The 26178-nt window shown below is 51.8% G+C and overlaps 1 protein-coding gene, 1 long non-coding RNA gene and 2 pseudogenes across 12 annotated transcripts in view; 3 read left to right on the top strand and 1 right to left on the bottom strand.

Annotated features, from left to right (window-relative positions):
* Positions 1-26178, top strand: part of Zfp385c (zinc finger protein 385C) — a 56126-nt gene that overhangs the window by 28431 nt on the left and 1517 nt on the right. For 6 of the 9 annotated variants that reach the window (XM_063270150.1, XM_039087740.2, XM_063270148.1 and 3 more), the window contains 7 exons: positions 133-384; positions 17411-17559; positions 21404-21514; positions 23716-23881; positions 24637-24927; positions 25304-25500; positions 25692-25802. In XM_063270150.1, the coding sequence (XP_063126220.1) occupies positions 135-384; positions 17411-17559; positions 21404-21514; positions 23716-23881; positions 24637-24927; positions 25304-25500; positions 25692-25802 (1275 nt within the window). In that variant the 5' untranslated portion in view covers positions 133-134. The remainder of the gene's footprint in view (positions 1-132; positions 385-17410; positions 17560-21403; positions 21515-23715; positions 23882-24636; positions 24928-25303; positions 25501-25691; positions 25803-26178) is intronic. The other 3 variants (XM_039087739.2, XM_063270149.1, XM_063270151.1) reach the window with 2 other exon arrangements.
* LOC120095293 (uncharacterized) lies at positions 7191-14290 on the top strand. Of its 3 annotated transcripts, none has more exons than XR_010055808.1 (3): positions 7191-12251; positions 13170-13471; positions 13638-14290. It is a non-coding gene; the product is annotated as an uncharacterized LOC120095293 (long non-coding RNA). The 3 variants fall into 3 exon arrangements; XR_005490765.2 differs by having other exon boundaries at positions 7191-13225; positions 13338-13471; XR_010055807.1 differs by having other exon boundaries at positions 7191-13471.
* C10h17orf113-ps1 (similar to human chromosome 17 open reading frame 113, pseudogene 1) lies at positions 13047-15862 on the top strand (annotated as a pseudogene).
* Positions 23330-23441, bottom strand: LOC120095415 (small nucleolar RNA SNORA44; annotated as a pseudogene).

The raw sequence follows: 26178 nt of genomic DNA, 5'->3' as shown, positions 1-26178 counted from the left end.
TTTAGAACTTAGGCTGGGTCACCTGGCATGCACATCAGCACTTCCAGATTTCAAACCTCTCCTGTTTTTTGTTTTCTGTGTGTTCCCAACCACCCAGACACCGTGTATCTGTCTCCCTCTCTATCTGCGCAGGTATGAAACGGCCACTGAGCCCACCCCCGTCAGGTGAGAAGGAGCCCCCCACAACTGCTGCATCTGAGTGCCCCCCTCACTCTCCAGAATCATCGAAGCCTAAGCGGGAAAGGAAACGACCCTCCTACACACTGTGCGATGTCTGCAACATCCAGCTGAACTCTGCCGCTCAGGCCCAGGTGCATTGTGGGGGACGCGCCCACCAGCGAAGGCTTCGGCAGCTCAGCCTGGGCAAGACCTCCACAGGGCCAGGTCAGTGTGGAGTGGCGCTGAGCCTCGCACCCGTCCTATAAACTGGCATTGGGTCCCTTTAAGGGACCTTGGGTCTGTGGCTTCCCTCTGTGGTGCTGTCAGGTTTTATTTTAAAACCTGGTAATGTAGCACGGTGGTATGGCGCCTGCCTGGCATGGCCTCTGGATTCCAGAAAACCAAAGAAAGTTTTGTTTTGCTTCTGGGCAGCTTTCCATGGGAATCTCTTGGGCTGTGAGAGTCTTGGGTCTCCCCTGGAGGTCTCTTCAGTTCTAGGAGCTCTCTCTGTTGGAGGTGTGTTGTGATTAGGACATTTATAACATTTCTCTGGCCTGCAGGGTATTCCATACTCCTGCTTTTCAGAACATCGTTGCATAGCGCTCCAACCGAGGAACAACAGGAGCTTCCTGTGGCAGCTGGACTCTCAGCCAGGATTTCTGCCTCTCCCAGCCTGGGGTGACTTTGCACGGAGAAGGGTAGGGGCTGGGGGAGGGGGATTGGCTGTCAGTGCTGTAGGGGCATCTGGCTACAGTGCAGTGTTCTGGGAGAAATGGGTGAATGCTTCTGTGAGGGCGATGCTTGTTGACAGACACGTGGTGGTCACGAGCTGCAGGCTGGCAAGGGAGGCAGATCCACAGAAGCCTAGGAGGGAGAGGCAGGAGGCATTCTACCCCATATCCTGGGGGTGGCTTCAGGAAACCCACCTTGCACCCCCGCAGGGTAGTTTTGCCAGAGGATACTCTGAACCTTGAGAGTGCCTAGTCTTTGGATGACATTTATACAGTGTCCCCAGAGCATGAGGGAAGTTGAGACACACCCCCAGGGACACAAAGGCCTCAGAGGGAGGGAGAGTGATGGTCATGACAGGTGAGGAGCATTTCAGGCTGGCGTCTTGTCCTTAGCAAGTGACAGGAAGACTCTCTTATCAGTATTAACTCCTCAAAGGAGGCACTTAGAGTTGGATTCTCAAGGTTGTGACTGAGCAAATCTTATGGATGGCTTTTTCTGGAGCATGTAGGATGGGGGGCGGGAATTGTGGAGGAGGGGTTAAAAAGTCTTCTATTTAAGCTGGGGGGGAGGGGATGGTGCATGCTTGTCATCAGGAGGCTGTAAATTCAAGGCCAGCCTGGTTTACATAGCAAGATTTTTTTATTTTTATTATTTATTTATTTATTTATTTTTTCGGAGCTGGGGACCAAACCCAGGGCCTTGCGGTTGCTAGGCAAGTGCTCTATCACTGAGCCAAATCCCCAACCCCGCAAGATTTTATTTTTTAAAGTCCTACATTAATCCATCAAATATTACTCATTAAATATATATATATTTTTTTATCTATGAGGCTCAGGCCGCTGTTCAGGGGGCTCACATTTTCAAGGCTTTCAAATGTTCCCCCCTCCAAAAAAAAAAAAAAGAAGCTATCTAAATAACTCTATGTAAAGACACGCTTATTCTCAGGTAATGAAATCGAAACAAATGCCAAGAACCCAGAAGACAGCTGGGTCTATTGACGAAGGCCAGTAATCCCAGTCATTCCAAAGGCTGAGGAGAGAAGATCTCAGACTCATGGCCAGCCTGGGCTATGGAGAGGCTTCAGATACAACCCGGGCAACTTAGTGAGTCCTGTCTCCACAGTAAACAAAGATTAGGGATGTAGGTCAGACATAGAGCTCTTACCCAGCATGCGTGAGGCTCCGAGTTCAATCCCTAGTACCAGAGGGGAAGAATATAGGGATGGGGGAAGCTATCAGTAGAGGGGACAGTGAGTGAGGCAATAGGAGAACCCAGAGAAGCTCAAGAACTGTGACACTGATGTTGGATCCCAAAGGAATAAGGGTGTCATGAGCAGAGCCACAGCGAGAGCTGGTACAGGACCGAAAGCTCCTGGCCTCTTCCTGGGCAGTGGGCAGTGGAGCCTCGTGTAGGGTATAGACTGAGCTTGGTTGAGGTAAGCTGGTATCCCTTACAGGGCAGGGGCCTTCCTTTGACCTTTGGGTCTCACGGCAGCATTGCGAGCAGGAGTTTTTGCCCTTTCAGATGTCCCTAGCAGAGGACAAAAGTGAAACTTAGGGATACGTGGTTAAGCGAGTGATCGGGTAAGAAACCAGTTTCTGGAGGCTGTCGTGTAGCAGAACCATCGAGGCTTGGTGACAAATGCAGTTTAGGGACCAAGGAAGAGGGAGGAGGCATGGATGGATTCAGCTAGGCAGGCTCTTGGAGAGATGGGGGTGGGGTGGGGGAGATGGACATTTCAGATGTTAGAAAGAGGTACCGAAATGGGAAAGGGTCAGGGTTGGTGGGGTTGGTTTGAGAGATCACCAAATTAGGAGTCACCAGGAAACGTGATGATTAGCACTCCACTCTAGATTGTTAACTACTAGGCCAGTTAAGTCACTATGTATTCAGGGTGTGTCAAGAAATCAGAGGCCATAGGCAGACCCAGTGTGATCTCAGTGCAAAATGCTGAGAAACCCTAGGAGGAATGCTTGCTGTCTGCTCCTGGTCCCCTGTAGCTGGGCAGAGGAGGCAGATAAGGAACCAGACCTTTCTATAGGCCATGCTGAGATGTATGACAAGCATCTCACCATCCCGTTGTAGGTGGGAGAGAGTGACCGCTGCACTTAGGGTCAGAACGCAAAGCCTCGGATTTCTAGTGTGACTCTGTGTGGTTCAGAAGCCCCAGTGGGAGAAGCTGCCATCTACATTGTTCTGGTTAATTCTGGGCCTTCTCTGGGCCCTGGGCCCCAGGTACATCCAGCCCTCCTGGATAGGGAGATACTAGCCAGCAGCCGCCCAAGGTGGAAGTCAGTTGGGAAAAGAAAACCCGTATGAATCCTGCTAAAACTGTTTCTGGTCTGGTGTAAGACTGGGCTGGGGCCACTGGAGCACCCTAGGGCAATGGAGAGATCCTTACCTAGTTCAGGGAAGCTTTGGGGGTGTATGGGGTGTGTGTGTGCAAGGAACCCTTAATGAGTTCCTTAATCCCTTGGGATGCCACACCACACATGGAGACCTGAGGCCTCTTTGTCTCTTGTAGCCAGGAGCCTGTTCCCTGGGAGCTGTCACTTTGATTAGGGGTCCTGCAGGTCTGGAAGCTTCCATAGTGACAGAAAGTCATAGGCAGTGAAGCCAGGACCCTCTCCTTCCTGTTCTCCTTCCTGAGGTAGTATATAGGAGGAGCTACGGGGGTGGGGGGGGCTTCCCTCCTAGAGTTTCCTCTCTTAGCTTAGGTCAGAGGCTCTGGAGTTCTCAGAGCCAAACCTGAGATACACTTCACTCTACCTCCCGGTACTTCCCTGAGGCTCCTGCCACACAGGAGGCCCTGTCAGACTGTAGAAGTGCGTCTTGGGCTATCCTTTTCTTCTTTACCCTCCTCTCTGGGGCTGGGGCTGTGGGCACTAGGAACCCCCAGCAGTGCGGTTAAATCCAGTGACCCTACTCACTACACCCTAAACTACTTGAATCCATTCTTCGACATTTGCCGACAGGAAAGTGGAGGCACAGTTTCCTGGCTCTAATCCAGATGTTGGGGGCAGCACAGGGAGTTGGGAGATCTGCGTGAGGAGCTGTGACCTTCTGCTGTCATTGCTATAGAGCCAAACTGGTCACAAAGCTCTCAGACACCCAGCAGGAAGCCCCCCACCCCACCCTGACCAGACAGATGATGATGGTCAGCCCTCACTTTACACACCGGACTGTGGGGGCTCAGAGAGAATAACATCCCCAGAGAGCTGGGTTTTGACTCCAGGTGTCTGACCTCCTACCCTGGCTAAAGAGAGTAGCCAGTATATAAGGAGAGGTTGGCATATGCCTTTTATTCCAACGTTTGGGAGGCAAGAGCAAGTGCAACAGGATTTTACTAGGAGTTCAAGGCCTGTAGAGAGTTTCAGGGTAGCCAGATCAATATAGCAAAACCATGGGGGAAAAGAGAGAGAGACAGAGAGAGAGGTCCACAGTGTTTATGAATGGGAAAGGGGGTTGACCTGAGAAAGTGGGCTCAGCAAGATGATTTTACAGGTACTCATGACCTCTGACCATATGACCTATGTTCTGTGTTATCTCTAGCATACTGGTTATGCCTACCTTTAATCCCAGCACTCGGGAGGCAGAGGCAGGTGGATCTCTGTGAGCCTGAGGCCAGCCTGGTCTATAGACTGAGTTCTAGGACAGCCAGAGAGCTACTCAGTGAAACCTTGGGTCAAAATAGATAGATAGATAGATAGATAGATAGATAGATAGATAGATAGATAGATAGATAGATAGGCTCAGTGGTTAAGGGCACTGGCTGCTCTTCCAGAGGTCCTGAGTTCAATTCCCAGGAACCACATGGTGGTTCACAACCATCTGTCATGGGTTCTGATGCCCTCTTCTGGTGTGTCTCAAGACAGCTACAGTGCACTCATTTACATAAAACAAATAAGTCGTTAAAAACAAACAAAGAAATAAATGAAAGAAAAGGAAGGAGGGGACGCACCAGTTATCTCCTGTCCCTGTAGTTGGCTAAAGAAGGGGAGCTTCCTAAAGCCAGCCACATACTCTGCCGCTGGGCTAATTTAGAGTGAGCCGAGACCCTCTCCCTCACCCTCCATTGCAGCAGACACCTGAAAGGACAGGAAGAGACTTCAGCTCTGTCCTACTGAAATGGCTCGAGGAACCGTGGGTGAAGGTAGACACTGGGAAGGACTGGCAAACAGAGAGAGGTCGGGTTTTAAAGGCGTCCAAGACAAAGATGGCTGCAGTTGTGGCAGTCAGACTTGAGTCTTCCGCACTCCCCACCAACATGCTAGAGATCCCCAAGTCCTCTCTCTCTTCTCCAAACTTTGAGGCCTCTGGCTGTACTCTAGACCCTGGAAACCAAGGACGTGGGTCATGCATGAGTCACTGGCTTGATGAGTGAGTGCTCCTAAGTCCACTGCTCCCTACAGATGGATTAATTTCAGTCCCTCCAGGAGGCTCCGGAAGCTCTCTTCCTGTCCTTCCCATCAGCATCTTTCTGGGCTGCTGATTCCTCCTCACTGAGCTCCCCCACCCCCACCCCATCATCCTGAGACTTTCAGGTACAAGCTTCAAAGAAGCAATACCCCCCCAAGACCCCCCCCAGCCCAGCCAGTGCCTTCTATACCTCCTCCTTGGGTGACAGCAGACAGAAGTACCCTACATTCTCCCAAGGCAGCCAAACATCCCCTTCCCCCAGGTGAGACCTGCCTTCCCCGCGGAGACCACCCAGAGAGGCGAGGCTGTCTGGGTAGAGAATTAGGGGGCTTAGTTTAGGTGTCTGCCTGGAAGAAGACAGAGCTTCCGTGTCTCTGGGCTTGAGTTTCTCCCCCCTACCCCCACCAACCCCTCTGCACAAACAACTCCTTCCTCTCACAGTTCCAAGAAGCAGCCTCTGTCAGCTCCTCCCTAGACCTGCTCGGGGGGGTGCAGGTATTGGTTGCCCTGAGATTACTGGTTATTATCTGGTGGAGACAGAATGCTGAAGGGGTGGGGGCCCGCACTGGGCACAGACAGGGTTTGGAATTCGAGACTAGATCCCAGCTGTGGCCTGACTGTCTCCCCTTTCCCCACCACCCCCCTGCGCAGCCACCAGGTGCTCAGGTGAGTGGAGAGCCAGCTTTTCAGCACCCAGGAAGGGGAGGAAGGAGCAACGGTGGAGAGAAGAGGTGGGGACCCTAAACCCCAGATGGTATCAGACGTTTTAGCTGATCTGGCAGAGACCTCCCCACTTCCTTCCTGGCATTGCAGGAGGTAACAGGTCTAAGGGGCTAACCTGGGCTCCCTCTTTACCTCTGTCACTTCTCTGAGCCTGTGTTCCCTTCAGTAAAAGCAGGTGACTATAAGGTGATGTCCAGGAGAGGAAGAAGACAGGTGGTCTAAACAGACTTCAGCAAGCGCAGAGCAGGGGAGCATTCAAGCACACAGTGCAGGGGTGAGGTGTGTGAGGGCAGTACCTGTCTCAGGAGGTCTTTGTGGACAAAGTCAGCCTTTTGTTTCAGCAGAAGAGGCAGGAGACAGGGAGCCTGGGGCACAGGATGGGGGGTGGTGGTGAGTAGGTCACACTTCACTCTCCACTCTCCATCCCTGGTTTCCACAGTCCCTCGCACTCCCAGCTTGGCAAAGATCCCACTCTGCTCCATCCCCCTCTGGTTGGGATTCAGAAATCAGGGATCGGGCACCCCTTTTTTCAGGCAAAGGGGATCTGGGCTTTCCAGGCTAACCGGAGTCCCTCCCTCCCTCAAGCCCTCCCCTCCTGTCCCTCTCACCCACTTCCCTCTGTCACTCTGGCCGGGTTTGCTCCTGCTCTGCGCTCTGCTCTGTGCTGTCTCCAAAGGCTGAGAATGTTCTTGGGTGAGTACTGAGGGCGCCTGAGTGGGGACAGGTCTCAGAGGCTTCAGGGAAAGGGTCACTGTCTGTCCCACCCTAAGCTTTCCTTCTTATTAGTGACCCCCCAGAGACTGTCTGCTGGGGACCCAAGGTCAGTAGACTCACCCCAGTCCTATGCAGCCTGGACTGCAGCTGAGAACAAAGGGTAAGGAGGGGGAAGGACATCTGGAGATCTGCCCTGAGGACTCAGGGTGCTGCACATCTGGGTAAATTGTGTGTGCGGTGGGAACCTAAGCTAAAGACTCCTTATGGGAAATCTGACCCTCACCTCCTCTAATGCCAGGGGAGGGGAAGCATTGGATGGAGTTGAAGAGTTGTTTGTTACCTCCTTGGTGGAGAGAAGGTAGATGATACCAGAAGGCTCCTAGGTGAGCCGCAGCCTGGACCCCGGGGGCTGGGGTGGGTGGGTGGGCAGACCAGCACCTTTACCTGTGTCCCTACCCCTACTCACCTCCTCACATAGGGTCTTGTCAGGCCTTTTGTTTTTGTTTCTCTCCTCCCTCCTCACCCCAGCTCCTTCAAAGCCTTGCTGTATCCTAGGCTGGCTTTGAACTTACTCTGCAGCCTAGGACGGCCTCAAATTAGCCATCCTGTCTTGGCCACAGAAGTCCTAGGCTTATAGGCAGGCACCGCTACACTTGGCTCGGCTGGTCGTTTTTGTTTTGTTTTTTTAGGGAGGCAGCTTTCAAAGGTTTCTGGAAACCTCTCCCAGGGACAAGGGTCTGGAGGCAGAGTGTCTAAGGGGACGTAGTGAAGCTTTCTCGTTACTGGGCTTTGAGGTTTCTCTACCTTGTACAGGATCTGAAACATCGGTATAGCTTCAGATAGCCCAGAAGTGACGGAGAGGTCCCAGGGAAGGGGAGGAGGAGCCCTGGGCCATACGTAGAATCCTCCTGAGGAGCATAGTGGGCAAATGTTGGGTCTCAGTTCAATGTCCCCCTGCCCCATTGCCACTCTCCATCGCCCCCCCCCCTTGGGCCCTCCCTCTGTTTTCATTTTTTTCTTTGCAGGTTAAAGAAATGACTAGCAAATATTAGTCATGCACACTAATGGTTTCGTGACATTTTCGAACTTGATTATAATGTATGTTGGCAGTATTCTTCCCCCATCTCCTCCTGTGTCCCCTCCTGCTGATCCCTTTCCTCTTCCCAGATAATCCCCCAACTACTCCCACGTTTTGATGTTCTCTTTTGGTGAGTCAATGAGTTTTATTAAGGTTTCTTGCAGGAGTGTGCATTCAGGACAGGTTATTGACAGTGCTGTGGGCACCTTACCCATGGCCACAGCACTAAAGAAAATGCCCCCTCCTCCCTTAGGATGAACTGTTTATAGACGCCCACGGAGGTACAGGGCCTCGCCTCTGAGTTTTTATTTTATCTGTGATAGAAACAGCATTGTTCTGTTGATATGTGCATGTGTGTGCACACGCATGTGCCCTGTGTGCATGTTTGGCCATGTGATCTCAAGAGTCAGATGCATCTGGTTTTATGAGGAAGTGTGCGCATGCACTCGTCCTGGGCAGTGATCTCGGGGCGTTCTCTTCATGCTTAGTCAAGGTATGCGACATCCAGCTCATGTGAGCAGTGTCTAGTGTTTCAGAGACATCTGTGTCCACTGATCTGTCCGTCTACTTGTACATGCAGGCTCACACCGGGTCCCTGAGGGGGTGTGTGTCACTACATGGGCATCACGCACTAGACCCTAGACTTGGTTTCACCGTGGGGAGATGTATGCGCACAAGTGCCTTGGTATCTATGTCTAGCACTGTCCATGTGGGTGACTGTGAGTCTTGGGGTGGGTATCAATCTTTTCTCATTATGGCACAACTACAACTTCCTTGGACCCTTGCTATCGGGTGGCAGCCACGGTGACGTTATGATGCTTCAGCACTCCTGCCCCAACCTGGGCTGGAGGCACAGGGAGAGCTGCCTCTCCATGCAGACGGTATGGCTTGCTCTCTGTGTGCCCACAGCCAACAACTTGTCTTTTCTTGAGGCAACTATTCAGTGAGTTGGATCAGGCTGTGGACTTTGGCCAGGGCTGCGACTTCTCTGAGACACTTGGAGACGGGAGGGGGGACACCCTTTAAAATCCTACCGAAGAAAACACCCATCCTACACGTTTGAGGAGAACCTTGACCTGTGATACTCTCTGGGGCAACAGGAGTGTCTGCTTGACCTGAATACAGTTAAGAGAGCAGGCAGTCACCCAGGCACGTGTGCACGTGCCAAGGCTCACGCTCCATTCCAGAGCTCAAGTTGAATGTCAGAGGCAGACAGTGAATCACCCAGGGGCGAGGGAGCTTGGGCATCAAAATCACCATATTCTCTAGCCCTTGTGTGGAGAATGCTGCACCTAATTGTGAGGAGACTGGAAGGCATGTCTGGGTGACTATGTGTTGTCAGGAGAGACAGGGCCACCAAATAAATGCCTTGGTATCCCCTGGTTCTACAGAAGCAAACCCAACCCTTCTTCACTACCTGTTATAGTTCTCAGTTCCATTTCTGTTCCGTCCTTCCTCCCCTAATTACAAACCCATTTCTCAGATGAAGAGACTGAGGTACCTAATAAATCTCCAAGGCAGAATTAAATAGCTATCCCAGGTGTCTCTGAACTCTAGTCCCCAAGGTCTTGGGAGACAGCCAGACATTTCTGAATCTGGACCTCCTGTGCCTTATACCCTGTCAGCTTCCAGGTAGGTGAACAGATTCTTGTTGGCAAGGCACAGATGTACTACTTCCCCAGGTAAAAATTCACTACAAAATCTGCCCCCCTCACCACTGGTATTTGGCATCCCATCTGCTTCTCTCACCCCAGAGTCCTGCTAGGTCCAACGCTGAGAACTCTGGGAGCCTGCACCCTCCAGTGTTCTATCTGTTGGTCTCATCCCTGTGAGCTCTCCTAGGAACCTATATATTCAATATTTGCAATAATTGAATAGACTCCTGTTCCTTTTGCTCCCCATGGTCTGACCACAGTGGCTCCTGCTGCAGCATGGGGCAGTGGGAAATGACCAGGACGTGCAGAAGGTATTGAACTGGAGTCACAGGAGGTGGGGCACTGCCTGAGCCCCAAGTGACGCCCTCTGCTGGTGCCTTTTTCTCCTGTTAGCACTAGTGGCTGCTGTCATTCAGCAGAGCTCAAGGAGACCTTGGCCAGAGTGTCTGCCATCCAAGATGGTGTTTCCATGAGTGTGTGGGGACACATGGGCTGGCATTCAGTCCTAGAGCTTCTTGGAAAAGGGTCAGAGTCGGGGCCTGTGTAGGTGTGTTGGGGAACCCACTGATGGGCTCCGACCTTCCCCTGTCTCAATATTCTGAAGATGCCCACAGGGTACAAAGAAACCCTGTCTGATAGGGTCCTGCCCTGCTGAGAGTCTGAGACCTCCCTAGTGAGGTCCCAAGGATGGGAACTATATAAGTCTGGGGAAGAGACTGGGTTTACATAATCTGTGGATAGGAGGATGGGGAGACCAGCACACACGGCCACGCAGCAGCCTTCAGACCATGGAGGCTGCAGTGGATCCCACTAGTTTGTGGAGGTATATAGGGTCCAGGGCTGCTCATACTTGGCCTCCCCTGGTTAGCACTGATTCATATAACTCTACTTATCTTCCCACCCCACCCCTCCACCACAGGCTGGCCTCCTACAAGGCGACAGGGTCTTGTAGATTTATAACAACTTGTTTGCTGGAACTTTCTGGGATACCGTACATGTTTTCTGTGTTAGCCAGGCCATGTGGGCTACTGAGTACTTAAATGTGGCTAGTGTCCACTGAATTGGTTTTTGGTTTGTTTTGGACTGGATTCTAATGGTCCGAGGACTGCTGTCTGGAACTGTTTCAAACTGGCCTTCACCTCCCCAGGTTCCTTCATTGAAAACATCTCAGAGTACTTATTTGGTCCTGTTGTAGGACGGGGTGGGACCGAGGTTTTAGAAATATGTGAAGCATTTGACAGACTTCCAGGAGGGCGCCTGTCATATTGATCTTGGTCTTACACTTGTCCCCCATTCTCACATCCTTTGGGTGGTGGGCAGGCTGAAATCTTGGAATCACAGGCTTTTGGGAAGCAAAGACGAGGAAGGAAGTGATTTCCACCCCCTAACAAGTGCCAAAGTCCACACACACACACACACACACACACACACACACACACACACACACACACTCAGCTTTTTAAAATTCTCCAAATTTTGGGATATACCTTTTAGAAACCAGGCACATTGCCCTATCTGGGGTTTATACATAAAGAAGTTATTGGCCTGGGAAGGTAGCTTGACTGGTAGAGCACTTGCCTTGCATGCTGGGAGCCCTGGGTTTGAGCACGCATAGCATGCACAGAGCTGGACGTGGTGGCACACGGCTGTAATCAGGAGCTAGGGGTAGGAGAATAAGAAGTTCAAGGCCATCCTCTTTGTAGTGCACTTGAGGCCAGCCTGGTGTACACGAGACCCTGCCTCAAAGGCAGAAAAAGAAGAGAGAAGCCAGTTGTCTTGCCTGCCCTTGGGGAATGTATGGGAGAGAGGGAAGGCAGAGGGAAGAAAGAGACGTGAAGGAACTGAACCAGAAACAGAGCTACAACATGTAGGGGGTGGCCTGGAGCGGACAGCAGGGGCAGTGATGGAAAACGGCGGGGCTTCCTGGGTAAAGCCATTCGGTTGCAGATACACAGAGAACTCCAGCACACAGGGAGTAGCCTCGGACTGGAGGCCAGTTACCAGCCCAGCCGTGGAGGAGGTCGGGGTAGCAGAGGGGGTGTCTGAGACGTTGATCCTTGTGGGAGGGAGTGGGGGAAGCTGACCAAGGAGAGAGGAAGAGTGGGGATTCTAGGCTCAGGGGAAAGTTCCAAGTGATGAGGGTATGCTTAGGACTGTTCAGGGACCTGGGTTCAATTTCCAGATAGGCAGGCAGGCAGGCAGGCAGACAGACATAGTAACGACTTCAGCAGCTTTATAAAATAGCCTGTTTGGGGATGGCTGGGTGGGATAAACAGGAGTACTAAGAATACAGAGATGTTGGAGGCTGGGGAGGTTCTTGGCGAGGTGCCTGACTTAAGTAGTAAAGTCCCACTGAAGAGGCAAAAGCAAGGGAGCACCACAGCCTAATAGGTATGAGCTGGCTGTTCTCAGGCTGTAGGGGAACTGTGCAGAGGCAGAAAGACTCCTGCTGTGACAGCCTGACCTGGGCTGAGGCAGGCCGGACTGAGGTGATGCGTGATGGGTTTGCAGTGTGGCCTATGGCTGAGGAGGATGAGTGTCCTGATTGTACATCAGCCGATTGCTGCTCGAGAAACCTTGGGCAAATGACTTAGTCCAATGCCTCGGTTTCCCCCGCCCACAGTCAGTAATAATCTTGGTCTCCTCGGGGAATCGTGTACAGTCTCAACCCAAGGCCTGGCTCGGTTTTTACTGGTTGGATAAACGATAGTTGCTGCTGGTCCTGCTGCTGTGGGCACAAGAGGAGAGGACAAACTTCACATCGTTAGGAGGTACGGAGGTTGGCAGATCTGACCCAACTGGACCCGACCTTCAGATCTCAGAGGCTCCTCTTGGGGATGCAGAGCCAACCAGCTAATCGTACTCACTGCAGCCCAGTCCAAAGCCTGTCCTCACTCTGTAGCCCATTCCTGGGACCTTTCCCACGGCTGCATGCCCGCATGCCAGTGCCATGAATGTGAGCCAGTGCCTGTGTGCGCATGACAGGGAAAAGCAGATGCCCTTGAAATGTTCAGCTCTGTATTGATGATATAGGTATCTGTGGGCTTTGACATCCTGTGAGTTAGACATCCGGGAGGTCTGTGTTGTAGCCCTGAGTCAGCTACAAAATACTCAGGAGCCCTGAGAACCACATCTGTCTTCGGGACTCGATTTGGGCTAAAAGTCACTACTGTGTTCTTAGCTACTACAGCAGACTTTGCCAACTAGCATCTTCCTTGTCCTGGAGGGAGGGAGGCCCTTGGGAGAGTCTGGGAGTTCCTTACCTCTTCCCGGTGTACCTCACTGCATGACTCTGTACTCCCCTCCCCATCGAGTCTATCCCATCCCTGCGGACAGCATAAGCCCCCATTCCCTTCTAAACTGGTCCCTTGTCTTCCTCATCTCTGATCTCCTAGAGCAGAGCTTGAGCTAAGCTGGATAGATGATTTCCCCTTAGCTTGGTGGGCCGTCTCTCTCTTGCCTCCCCACCAGCTTCCCTATCTTAGGGAGTTGCTTTGTGGGTGAGGGAAGCAGGGATGCGGCCAGCATTTAGAGAGGGTCTTGGGTCCCCTGTCCCGAGGGCAGGTATGGTGCCCGCTGGGAAGCCTCCAACGCCACCAAGTGCAAGCAGTACTTCAGTGAGCAGTGGGAAAAGGTGTTGCCCTGTTTGGATCTTGACTACAAGCAGAAGCTGATGCTCTTCTCTCTAGAATGTCGCCAGGCCCCAGTGCACAACAAGCACACCAAAGCCAAGAATGTTTTCATGGTGAGCACCGACAACTTCCAGGCTTTGGAAGTCAGCCGGGACCAGCCCATGCTGGAAGACCCTGCTGAGGGTGAGGGACCTACTGTAGCCTGGCAACCACTCCCAACTTTAGGGTTGTCAAGATGGAGGCAGACCTGGGCAAAGTGGTTGTGTCGGACATGTATACTACGTGACTGACTATAGAGGACGCACCACTGGAGCCACAGAGAGTCAACCTGTGTCAGGCACTGATGGACACAGAGCACGGTGAATACTGCAGCCCCAGGAGGGTGAGGGACATACAGGTGGGTGGCAGCCAGAGGAAGGGGAGGACAAAGAACGGGGGAGATGCTGAGCCACCTGGGAAAAGCTCCCGTATGCTAGGCCCTCGGGTAGTAACCAGCATACTTCATTCATATCTCCACCATACCAGACCTTCACCAAGTGCTGCCTACAGCCCGGGCACTGGGCCAGCCACATTGAGTACAACAGTGAAGAAGCCAGGCCTGGCCCTTCTCATTGGGTGAATACAGACATGTTTCTCACTCCCTGGGCCAGAGGTTGCCAGCTGGTTCTTGGGCCGTGGCTGACTTACATTGGGTTTGATGAACTTTTACTGTGCTTATCATATACACACACACACGCGCACGCATGCACGGACGCACGCACGCGCGCGCGTCAGGACCAGTCTCCAGTTCACTATGTAGCTAAAGATAACCTTGGCTTTCTGATCCTCCTGCTGTACTCTCCCAATTGCTGAGATTATATATATATTCATATTCCAGAGCTTGGAGTTTCTATAATTTCCCATTTTTAATCTTCTGATTCCCTGCAAGCTCTAAGCCACCCACGTGGCTCCTGGAGTTGCACATGGCACCCTAGATTCAGCTGTGTGAGTCCTGGGGTGTGAGGCTGGAGGTGGAGGGAAAGTTGGATTAATTCTATAGAGACAAACAGCACATATCGGGACCCTTATTGGCCAGGAATGGCTAGTGAATGTCTTTTGTTGAGTCCCTGAGCCACTGGGTGAACCCCCCTGCTCCTTGCCCCTGAATAAAATACCCTGCAGGTATGAGAGCTGATAAAAACTGAAATTTGACAGGTAAAGTGACTTGCCCAAGGTAACACAGTCAATAAGTGGCAAAGAGTGGCTGGCCCCAAGCTTGTGTTCTTCTAGCGACCTGGAACTGCCAGCCTCCCACGCCCCTAGCCTGTAGGACAAGCCTAACTCTGTCTTTTTTTAATCCCTGGCTGTCCCAGGTGGCCATTGCCAGTGTCTTGCACACGGAGGCCTGCCAGCTCCTGAAGGCATCCCTGTATGTGAGGCTTGTGTTAGGTGAGACCAGGGACTGGGCAGAGTCCCATAGTCTGGCCCTGTTTGCCACTTCGGTGTCCCCATAGGAGAGCCAGCCTGAGGCTATTTTCCTGGGCAGTGTGAAGCTACAGGGGAAGTGAGGCTACTGATTGCCAACTCCCCAACATCCCATGGGTCTTTGGCATATCTGCACCCAAACTGGCTTGACTCAGTTCAAGCCTCCCCAGTGACTGCCTGGAGAGTGTCAGCCTGCAGCTCAGAGCCACTTGCCCACTGCTTATGAATCTGCACCGTTTCCCTGTCTGGACAGACCCAAAGCCCCATGTCTATCTGGGTGAATATGAGAGTACATCGGATGCCTTGTTCCGACTGCATGGTGGCCTCAGTCCCCAAGCTCCCTGCAACCTTGGACTTTGAAGCTATTGACTTGACAGGTCCCCTGCCAAGGGGACTCCCTGTTGCTTGTAAAAGCAGTGGCCGAGGCTTGGCCTTGCTTGGTGCGCTCTTTGGGAGTCACATCCCTTGCCTCATTGGCCTCGGCCCTGTGCCAGTTCACCTTCCTATGAAGCCTTCACTCACTGCTGCTGGACGCTACGGTGCAGAAGCTTCCCTGGTCCTGCAGCACGAAGAGCCGGACCTGATCTTGCTGCAGCGGGTGGTGTTGTCAGCCCCACAAGCTCAGCTCCGCTCTGGGCGCGCGCGCCGCTCCAAGGCTTCCCGAATGAACGGGAGATCTCCGAGCCCGACTCCAGCGCGAGCGGGCAAACGCCGCACCTACCACTGTGTGGAACTGCTTGGGCTACTCGCAGTCTGCGAGGCTTGGAGCGCCACCGAAAGGCTCTCCCCGACTCCATGCGAAGCCGGCTGTCGGACTCCTTCCCCAGACCCTCGCTAGAAGCGATAGGCGCTTTGGCGGCGATCTTAGGTCCCCGCCGCTACCCGCAAGCTCCTGAAGAACTGTGTGTGCACGGCGAGGGGGCGCTGCGGGTGCTCCGTGGTGCGCCAGCGCATATGGGGACTTGGTGCTCTTGGAGGCTTGGGCGCCCCTGCGGGCGCGCATTCCGAGCTGCACGAGCTCTTTCCCCGACTTTCGCGTCCTACCCTCCCTGACCTCGGTGCTGCCTGTGGGTGCAGAGCTGCTGGTCAAGGTGGGCTGCTGCCGCAAGCTGCGGTCGTGGGGACAAAGACGGGCCTTGGCAGACGTACGACGGCTACGTGCTGAAGACCGCAATGGATGCCTCTCTCACCCTCCCTCAGCTGCATGAGTTTGAGTCTACATTATTGGTCTTGGAGTTCTCAGAGAGTGTGTGCGAGAGGGACCTCTTGGATGGTGCTTCTCCTGAGAGTGGCCTTCCCTTGCCTTAGCTAGCGGGGGTGGGGGTGGGGGGATTGAAGGGTGCAGACACGCAGCCTTAATCATACTACAGCCAAGCTAACCACTAACTGCTCTCCTCTACTCATCACCAAGCCAGACCCCTGGCCTAAGAGGAAAGAGCCTGGGCAAGTAGGTTGAAATGCTAACTAAGATCTGGGCAGAGTCCCCCTAACTCCCCACTACCACCCTATGGCCGGCCTGGCCTTTCAGAGTTTTCCTTTCCCCTGCTAGATCCTTCCCTTGGGTTTTCAGTTTCCGTTAAAGAAGGAAGGTTGGGCCTTAGAGAACAGAGGCGAAGGAGAGTAGATTCCTGAGCATTTCCTTGCCCGGTGCTTTGCAGTGTCTTTTTCCCCTCCAAGATGGTAAACCCAGTGACAGCGCTTGCTTCTGACACAGCACAATACCGTCTTTGCACAAACTGACAGGTTAAAGCACACAATGATTCCAGGGAGTAGCGGTGCCCTCCGTCAGCGCTCCCCCTCCCATCTACCTGCTGGCTTCCCTTCCTGTTTATGGTTGTGTTTCTATTTAACATCTACAGATGCTAAATAAACCCATCTGATATTTCAGGGGGTTAACACCCAAGGATTGAAAGGGACCTCTTTTGGTTTTGCACTTACAGGACCCAAGTGAGTCTCCAATAACTGGGATTTCTTTCTGCTTTTATTTTTCCCTTCCCATCCTTGAAACCTGGTTTGTCTATTTCTGGCCCCTTTCTGCCTCTATGTCACACTGTTAAGACCAAAGACTACAAAACCACAGTGTCATTCCTGTGAGTCCTGAGGACTGGCTTGGGGTCTCACCCTGGATGCTGGATGGGGTACATCTTCCGGGAAGCAGCCAGTACCTCACCAAATGTCACCCAAATCTTCAGAATGCTGTGGGTTTCTTTCTTGTTAATTTGTGGGACATTTTAGATTCATTTGGTACATGTGATGCTTTGCCCGCTTGCATGTATAGGCACCACGTGTGCCTGATGCCTGAAGCAGGCATTGGGTCCCCTGTAAATGGAGTTACAGTTGCGAGCTGCCATGTGGGTGCCGGGAATCAAACCCGGGTCCAATGCTCTGCCACTGTGCCATCTCTCCAGCCCTATGCTCTGTGAGTGGCATGGAACCGGAAGTGAGAAAGGGACAAATAGTGAGAAGGAAAAGAGTTGGCCTTTCCCTGCACTCCTGGGTTTGGCGCTTTGGGATCAAGTGGGACAAGTAGTGTGTCATGCTGCCACCATGGTTTTGTGTATGTCAATCCTGACTCCTCTGACCCCTCTCTTGGCTGGACTCCCTTTGGTGTCTGTTTGGGCCACTGTGCTGACCCTGTCAGTGAGAGGGGTCACTCTTCCACTTAAGAGGCTCAACCTGTGGACTCTCTGACTCTGCTTCCCCAACTGAGTTGAGCTGGTGCGGTTACAAAGAGAGAGAGCCAGGAGTTGCTGCTCTGGCCTTTTGTTCTGGCAGCAGTGGTGGGAGAGCCCGGTGGCTCCTCATTTCAGACCTTGCCCTTCTTCCTCCTGCAGCAGGCCCGGCCTCCAGCGCCCCCAGCCCCTTGCTGGCCTCCCTGACCCTGCCCACCCAGCCTCTGCAACCCCCACTGGACTTGAAGCACTTACTCGCCTTCCACCTCAATGGCACCACCCCGCTCAGTCTCTTCCCCAACTTCAGCACGGTATGGGGCTGGGCAGGAGGGTGGGGGCATGCGAAAGGTTTGGGGGTGGGCAAGAAAAGTGACTCAGCTGGCCCTAGGTGCTACCATATAGGGACCCAGCTGTCTCCTACCTAGAGAGGAAGATGATGTCACCCCGACCCCACCATCATAACCACCTGGAGATGTTTTGTTTTTACAGATGATCCATGTGTGTCTGTGTGCACTTGAGTTGGGGGTTAAGGATTATAATATTATTTCTGTATTTATGTGTGAGTCAGCATGTGTTCACATGCGTGGGTGCACACAGGTGCATGTGCTGCAGGAGCAGCCAGAGGAGGTCATTGGACGCCCTCTGCGGTCTCTCCCTGAGCCTGGAGCTCCTGTTTTCTCAGCAAGGCTGGAGACAAGTGTTGAGGTTTGGTCTGTTGCCGTGTATTGTAAAGCTAAATACTGACCACGGTCGCCCTCAGGGAGGAAGAGAAAATCCTCACATACACCAAGTGATGCTATGTGACCTTGCTCCTTGATTTAAAACTGTTGGTTGAATAAAGATGCCGACAGCCTAGAGCTGGGCAGAAGAGAGGTAAGTGGGACTTCAGTTCCCCGGGTTGGAGTCTGAGGAGGACCATGAGAGAGGGAGAAGAAGATGGAGAAGGAAGAACAAGGAGGAGAGGGGAGAGGCGCCAGGAGAGGAGATGGACCGTGAGCACACGGCCAGGAGAAACAGCAAGTATTTGGAGAGCACCGTTGGAGAGGTAGCCAGGCCAGCAGTCAGAAGATTAGATGAGGGGTTAGCCCCCAGCGACTGTCAAAGCCAAGCCAGATAACCATGGTCTGGGTCTCATTTATTTGTAAGCTTGTCAGGGATGCGTTTAAGTTGGTTCTACTACAGATCAGCACGACCCAGCGATCCTCCTGTCGTCATTCCCACAGGGCTGAGGTTACAGACTTGCATAAGGGCGCCTGGGTGGTGATGTGGGTGCTGGGATCCGAACTCTGTTCCTCATGATTGCAGGGGTGGTCTCCCAACTGCTGAGCTATAGCTCCAGACCTTAGTCATGTCTCTGTCTCGGAGCTCGTGTACCTACCTGGAGGTCTGTGTGTTATGTGTGGGTGTGAGTTCATGTGTTATTTGTGAAGATGTGTGTGTGCGTGCGTGTGCCTAGGGATTACACTGTGTGTCCGTGTGTGTGTGTGTGTGTGTGTGTGTGTGTGTGTGTGTGTGAATCTGAGGGGTTTGGGATCTGTATGTACTCTGTGAGCATGTGTGTGGGTATGTGTGTGTGTGTGTGCATGTGTGTGTGTGTGTGAATCTGGGGTTTGGGATTTGTATGTACTCTGTGAGTGTGTGTGTGTGTGTGTGTGTGTGAATTTGAGGGGTTTGGGATTTGTATGTACTCAGTGTGTGTGTGTGTGAATCTGAGGGGTTTGGGATTTGTATGTACTCAGTGTGTGTGTGTGAATCTGAGGGGTTTGGGATTTGTATGTACTCTGTGAGTGTGTGTGTGTGTGTGTGTGTGTGTGTGTGTGTGTGTGTGTGTGTGTGAATCCGTGCTGGGTATGGATGTACTTTAGGTGAGAGTCCATCTGTGGTTGCATAGTGTCTGTGTGTCTGAGAGTGACTTTCTACTTGTCTGTGAGTCTATAACTGCTGCTGAGCATATGTGCTTGGGTCTGTATATTTCTCTCCTGTGCCTGGACTCATTTGTGATGTGGGGGGGCACAAACATTAGGAGTACTCCATGAGGTGTCAGGAGCATCACCCCCTTAAATCTCAAAAACCCAATGAAATCACGGATGAACTCCACCACTCTGTCCTCAGGGGACTATGTCACATGCCTTCTCAATAACCCGGAGAGGTCTCCCTCCCTTTTATCCCCTCCTCCAGGATTGTACAGAGGTCCTGAGGAGTATGAGACATTTGGGAATGGGCCTGTGAGCTTCAGCCCCTACTGTCATTTACAGATGTGGTCACTGCCCACAGGGGTGGTCTCTCAAAGGCAGGTGACACTTCTGTTGGCCCAGTGTAAAGACCTCCCTCTGGAATCCTGATGATGGGCTGGCTCTCCCTTGGGCCCTGCCTAGCTTGTAACCTCTGCCCTCAGGGCAGTCTCTAGAGCATGTTCCCTCTCTGCCTCGGGTTTCTTCCCATGGGAAGGTTTGGAAAGTTCCTTTTGACTAAACCAGACAACTTCTCCTTTGAATCCAACAACCTAGGCTTCTAACACACAGCATGGTGGCATCTGTAGTGCCAGCATTCTGGAGACTAAGGAATGTGTATTAATGACAACCTGGGCTACATAGTGAGTTAAAGGCCAGCCTGAGCTACATAGCGAGATTGTATTTGCAAAAAAAAAAACAACAAAAAAACAAAAACAAAAACAAAAAAAAAACCAGAATAAACCCCCAAAACTTAGGCCCTTGAGAAAAGACAACAGAAGAAAGAAAGAAAGAAAGAAAGAAAGAAAGAAAGAAAGAAAGAGAAGGAAGGAAGGAAGGAGAGAAAGAGAGAGAGGGAGGGAGGGAGAGAGAGAAAGAAAGAAAGAAACAAAGAAAGAAAGGCTAAAGTGGGAGTTGGGGATTTAGCTCAGTGGTAGAGCCCTTGCCTAGGAAGCGCAAGGCTCCGAGAGAAAAAAAAAAAAAAGAACCAAAAAATGTCTTTAAAAAAAAAGGGGTTGGGGATTTAGCTCAGTGGTAGAGTGCTTGCCTAGGAAGCGCAAGGCCCTGGGTTCGGTCCCCAGCTCCGAGAAAAAAAAAAAAAAAAAAAAAAAGGCTAAAGTGGCTTTGGGAGATAGTGAAATTGGTAGAGTTTGCCTAGCATGCACAACAACCCAAGTTTGATTCCCAGCACTGTATAAATCAGATATGGTAGCACATGTCTTTAATCCCAGTGCTTGAGAGGTAGAGGCAAGAAGGAGAGTTTAAGGTCACCCTCACCTACATAGTGACTTTATCTCAAAGAAAAAGCAAGAGTGGAAGGAAGGAAGGAAGGAAAGAAGGAAGATAGACAAAAAGAAAGAAGGACAGACAGACTATTGCATTGTGCTGCATGCCTATAATCCCAACACTTGGAAGCTGAGGCAGGAAGACAGGGCTTCTAAGGCCAGCCTGAGCTAAGGGAGACCTTGTCTCGAAATAGATAAATCAACAAACAGAGAACAGAAAATGAACAAAACATTAATTAGGAAAAGAAAGAAAACAGGTTCATGGGCTGGAGAGACAGCTCAGTGGTTAAGAGCACTGACTTCTCTTCCAGGGCTCCTGAGTTCAAATCCCAGTAACCTCATGGTGGCTCACAACCATCTGTAATGAGATCTGATGCTCTCTTCTGATGTCTGAAGACAGCTACAGTGTACTCATATATAATAAATAAATCTTTAAAAAAAAAAGAAAAAAGAAAGAAAACACATTCATATCGCAAGCCTCAGGCCTCCCTGTATTGTCTTGCTTGGCCGGCTGCCTCCCTGCCCACAGGTTCCCCACTGCTTATCAGACATCAGTCTTTGGGACAGTGGCAGAGGTGGTAAGGTAGGGCTTCTTGCCCCCACCAGCAGGTCCAAGTACAAAATCTGAGTTAGGAGAAAGGAAATCCTACCAAAAATGTCTTTTGTCCCTTCCTTGCTGCGGTCTGTGCTCAACCTTTGGTCACAATAGAAAACAAAACCCCAAAACTAAGACCGGAAGGATAGCAGGGAGATGCCAAGGTGATTCTGTGTCAGGCCAGGGCCCTAAGCACACAGGTCACCCTGGTCCTCCCCTTGGCACCTAACAGATCACATCTTGTCAGGGTTAGAGCGTGAGAGGGATTGCTTGAGCATGTAGGAAGAACTAGGCTCTATCACACCCCCCCCCCACCTCCCTACAGATGGACCCAGTCCAGAAAGCTGTCATCAGCCACACGTTTGGGGTCCCTTCCCCTCTGAAGAAGAAGCTGTTCATCTCCTGTAACATCTGTCATCTGAGGTTCAACTCAGCGGTGAGAGGGGATCATGGGATTGGGGCTTGGAGGGAGCAGGGCCTCCTTTGGGGATGCTGTCCTTGGAACTTGTAGCAAAGGGGCATGTTGCTCTGACCACTATCCTCTCCTGCCCTCTCCCCTCCTCTCATACTTCTTCCGCCTACATGTGGCCCACGAGAATTCCACTCTCCTCCCCCCTGCTTCATGCCCATCTTCTGGATGTCCTAGAGGCCGTGGTGTGAACCCCCGGTCTTGACTTAAGATGTTTACAACATGTATTCACCCCAGCATCTTTTGAGGCGGGGCTGGAATTTGCTATAGAGACCATGCCATCCTCAAACTCACAGAGATCTTGCCTGCCGCTCTCCCAAGTGCTGGGATTGAAGGCATGCCCTACCATGCCCGGCTTCATTGAATTTTGTTGTAGTCTTTGAGACAGGGTCTCTCACTCTGTAGCTGTAGCTGGGACTTAACCAGAGAAATCTGCCTGCCTCTGCCTTCCTGGTGCTGAGATTAAAGTTGTGCACCACTACACTTCATCATCTTAATGGACTCCCATGATGCATCTGTGAGGGGTACAGAGGCACAATTACCATCCTCACTTCTCTGAGGAGGACACAGTCTCACACTGGATAAATAACTTGCCGGGGAGCACAGCTGGTAAATCGTGGTTTTCAGGATTTGAACCCAGCCCTGGCTGACCCTGAAGTCTGCACACTCCTACTGCAGCCCATCCTGAGGGAGGAGCCTCATTGTGGGGTTTGGGTGAGATGTCAGAACCACGGTGTAGCCGAAGAGTCCAAGGAAGGGCTGTGGAGGCTTGTCCTTCCCACTTTGGGGAAATAGTCGAGAAACAAGTAGAGGCTTCAAGCTGAAGTAAAGAGGATGCGACACCCTAGATGGGGGATTCGCTCCAGATATTTAGGTCGTATCATTCGACAAAGAGATTTGTGGAAGGGACATGTCTCCATTCCTAGGCCCTGGCAGAATGGCTGGACTAAGAGCAAATGCTCAAACATTATTTTTAAAAAATGAACAATGGGATGTTTTGGATGTCCATAAACTCCAAATTCAAGGACTGCTGTGCTTTCCATGGGCGGACTCCTTAACATTCCGGAGACCCTACTTTATAAACTAGACCCTTAGAGTTCATGTCCCATTTAACCTGAACAATCACAAAGCTTAAAGCAGGGGCACAGTAGTGCACCCCTGTGGTCCTATTACTCGGGAGGCTGAGGCAGGAGGATCATGAGTTTAAAGCCAGCCTGGACCACGGAGTAAGTAGTCCATTTCCAGAATATTCTGAACATATCGACAGACACCCAAGCGCATCACTTGGTGAATGTTCCTGGGTTCAACACTTCTGGATCTTGGAACAGAGAAACAAATAGGGCTGGAGATGTGGCTTAGTTTAGAATATTTGCCCTGTAGTCACAAGGCTTTGTGTTCAACTCTTTTTTTTTTTTTTTTTTTTTTTTGAAATTTGAAGTCTTTATTGAACATTGCATGTTAGGTTACAAAGGTATTTCACTTTTCCAAAATGCTGTTTCTCTTTGTAGACCAATCTGGCCACAAAAGGCTACCTGGCTAAGTATTAGCCAGAAACTTCTAAATCCCAGTGTGATCTTCTTGTGGCATTTTTCCAACAAATAATGCAGACCAAATCACAAGATGGCCACCTCACTGGTCACATGGTCCTTAGGTTAATGAGCAGAGGCTGACAGGCTGTCTCCTCACTCTTCCAAGAACCGCCCAAGTGCACACTGCAGAAGGAAAGTTTGTTGTGAATACCACAGGACAGAAGGACAGGCAGCTCATAACTCCAGTGGAAAAACATATAGGAGAGCTGAGTGGCAACAGCAGGCACTGTGATAACCTGGGCTGTCAAAGTCTCTCCGTTACTCTGGCATGCAGTTGGTGTTCAACTCTTAAGTTCAACACACACACACACACACACACACACACACACACACAGCTTATACATGGCTAAGTTTGATTCTGAAGGCAGGCTACCTGCATTGGAGCACCTGTGTGAGGACAAGTTCTAAACCTCAGGACTGTATACATGTGACGATGATGGTGACACTGGCTTCACCCCTTTGTGGCCAAGCCTTGTGTCCCTTTGACCCCATATTCCTCTGGCCTCTCCTCTGTTCAACCTCACTCCTAGAAGAGGCATGGGACCCAAGGGAAGGTGACTCCTCCCCTTCCTCTTCTAGAACCAGGCCGAAGCTCATTACAAGGGCCATAGACACGCCAGAAAACTCAAGGCTGTGGAAGCTGCCAAGAGCAAGCAGAGGCCTCGAAACCTGACCACAAATGGGACAGTGGCGTCTACAGCCTCACCTCCAGCCAGCGGAAGCCCCGGAAACCCTCAGAGCAAAGGTCAGTCTTGAGTTCAAGTCCACACAAGCGAGGTTGGCTTCTCAGAGTGGCTTGAGTGACTCTGGTTCTTCGTCTTTGTTCTCCCTTTCTTTTGTTTTGTTTTTCAATGACAGGGTTTCTCTATGTAGCCTCAGCTGTTCCGGGACTTGGTCTGTAGATCAGGCTGGCCTTGAACTTAAGAGATCTACCTGCCTCTGCCTCCTGACAGTGCTGGGATTAAAGGCATGCGCTACTACTGCCTGGCTTTTTTTTCTTAAACTTGGGATTTGTGTGTGTGTGTGTGTGTGTGTGTGTGTGTGTGTGTCTGTCTGTCTGTCTGTCTGTCTGTCTGTCTGAGTGCTCATGGGGCATAGAGGCCAGGAGAGGGCATGAGATCCCCTGGAGCTGGAGTACGAGTGGCTCTGGGTGATGGGGATTACACTCCATCCATCTGGATGATGGACCTCTCCAGTTTCCAGTTTAATTCTATTATAATACTCTATAAACATTCTAGCACATCTTTCTGCTGACTTCTGTTTACTCAATACTGAGGCGCTAGAATGTCAGGCGGAAAGTGTGACCTCCTCTGTCCGACTTTATGATTTTTATACAGGGAAACTGAGGCCTGAGTTTGCCTAGTGAGTTGGTAGCAGGGTGAACTCAGAATTTAGTGCCAGCTGTCCTTTACCAGGAGGCCTTCCAGCCTCCCATTCCACCACAGTGTCAGTGCTGCACCTTAGAGGTCCCAACTTCTCCTGTGTCCCATGTCCTTGCAGATCCAGCATCCCCTCCTCGAGGCCCTTCACTTCAGCTACCACCGACCCCAGACCCATCAACCAGAGACCCAGCCCACTCAGAACTTTCTGATGCTGCCGCTTCCTCGTCCTCCTCTTCCTGCCCGCCCTGCTCCCCGGATCCTAGCAGGGAAGCACCAGGGCCTGAGCCAGCAGAAGTGGCTGCAGGAAATGGAGTGAATGGGGAAGGCAGGGGTGAGAAGGGCCGCCTCTACTGCCCTACCTGTAAAGTGACCGTGAACTCGGCCTCTCAGCTTCAGGCTCACAACACAGGTCAGTGCTTGCCAGGAGCCATGCCATTCATGGCTAGGTGACAGAGGAACCTACCCACTGTTACTACAAAAACACTTCTGGGTCCTCCTCTTGATCCCAAGGGAGGGGCATTGGGAAACGAAGTCTGTGGCAACCAGAACTGAAGGTCACTGGAGTACCCTCCTCCATTCTCCTTGGATCAAAACAAAAGGGACTTTTGCTCGGCTGTCTATTGAAAAGGCCTTCTTTCTTGAGGGCTGTCCACAGGAAGAGATGTTGGGACGGGAGAAGTCTGTGAGGCTAGAGGGCCATGTGTGTGTGGAGGGGCAGCCAAGCTAACCTGACTTGGTGCTGTGGCCTCCCTTCAGTTCTGAGAGACTGACTTCTTTCCTTCAAGGAGCTAAGCACAGATGGATGGTGGAAGGTCATCAGGGCGCTCCCCGAAGGGGCCGGGGCCGTCCTGTGTCCCGAGGAGGAACTGGACACAAGACAAAGAGAGTGATAGGAAATCGTGGGGGCCGGCAGGGACCCAACCCTCCTTTCCATTGTGCCCTCTGTCAGCTCCATGTCAATTCAGAGACCCAGCTCAAGCAGGTAGGAGAAGGGAGGCCAGGATAAGGTGGGTATCAGAGCAAGGGAGGAAGGGTTGATGCCCACTGAGGGATGGACGTGGCTGCCCATGACAGCCCCACTCTGAAAGCCCATCATGTGTGTGCTGAATGTGAGAGGAAGTCTCAATAGTTTTGGGTTCTGTGAGCTTATTCATCTCATTCCCATTCTGTCAGCACATGAGCAGCCGGAGGCACAAAGACCGGCTGGCTGGGAAGCCCCCCAAGTCCTCCAGCCAGCACAGCAAACTGCAGAAACACACAGCACTGGCTGTGAGTGTTCTCAAGGTATGTGTCTCTAGAGGACCAAGGTCTACAAGGGGGCAAGTAGGAAGAAGGGCCAGCTGAAAGACTTGGGGTGCGGCAGGAAGGAGGCTGCTGGCCCTGCAGCTGCCTGAGCAGGGACGAGGTTAGGGGTGGGTGGGTTTGGGCTACACCCAGAGGAATTTCCTGGAGGTGGGCTGGGCCTAAGGTCATGCTATGAGAGGCAAAAGCTGGGGGTGGGTGAGCTTATCCTAGAGACCATCTCTTCCTACCCCTCACAGTGCTGCCTGTGGCGAGGCTGTCCATCTGCTGGGCAGGAAGACAGCTGCCACAGCAAGCCCCCTGGCATGGCTGTTTTGGGGGGGTGGGGATGGGGGGGTAGACTTAGAATTCTAAAAGG

This window comes from Rattus norvegicus, chromosome 10 (genome assembly GCF_036323735.1).
Source record: "Rattus norvegicus strain BN/NHsdMcwi chromosome 10, GRCr8, whole genome shotgun sequence".
Taxonomy (NCBI): Eukaryota; Metazoa; Chordata; class Mammalia; order Rodentia; family Muridae; genus Rattus; species Rattus norvegicus.
The sequence above is the reverse complement of the archived record's forward strand: the minus strand, read 5'-3'. Positions and strand labels throughout refer to the sequence as shown.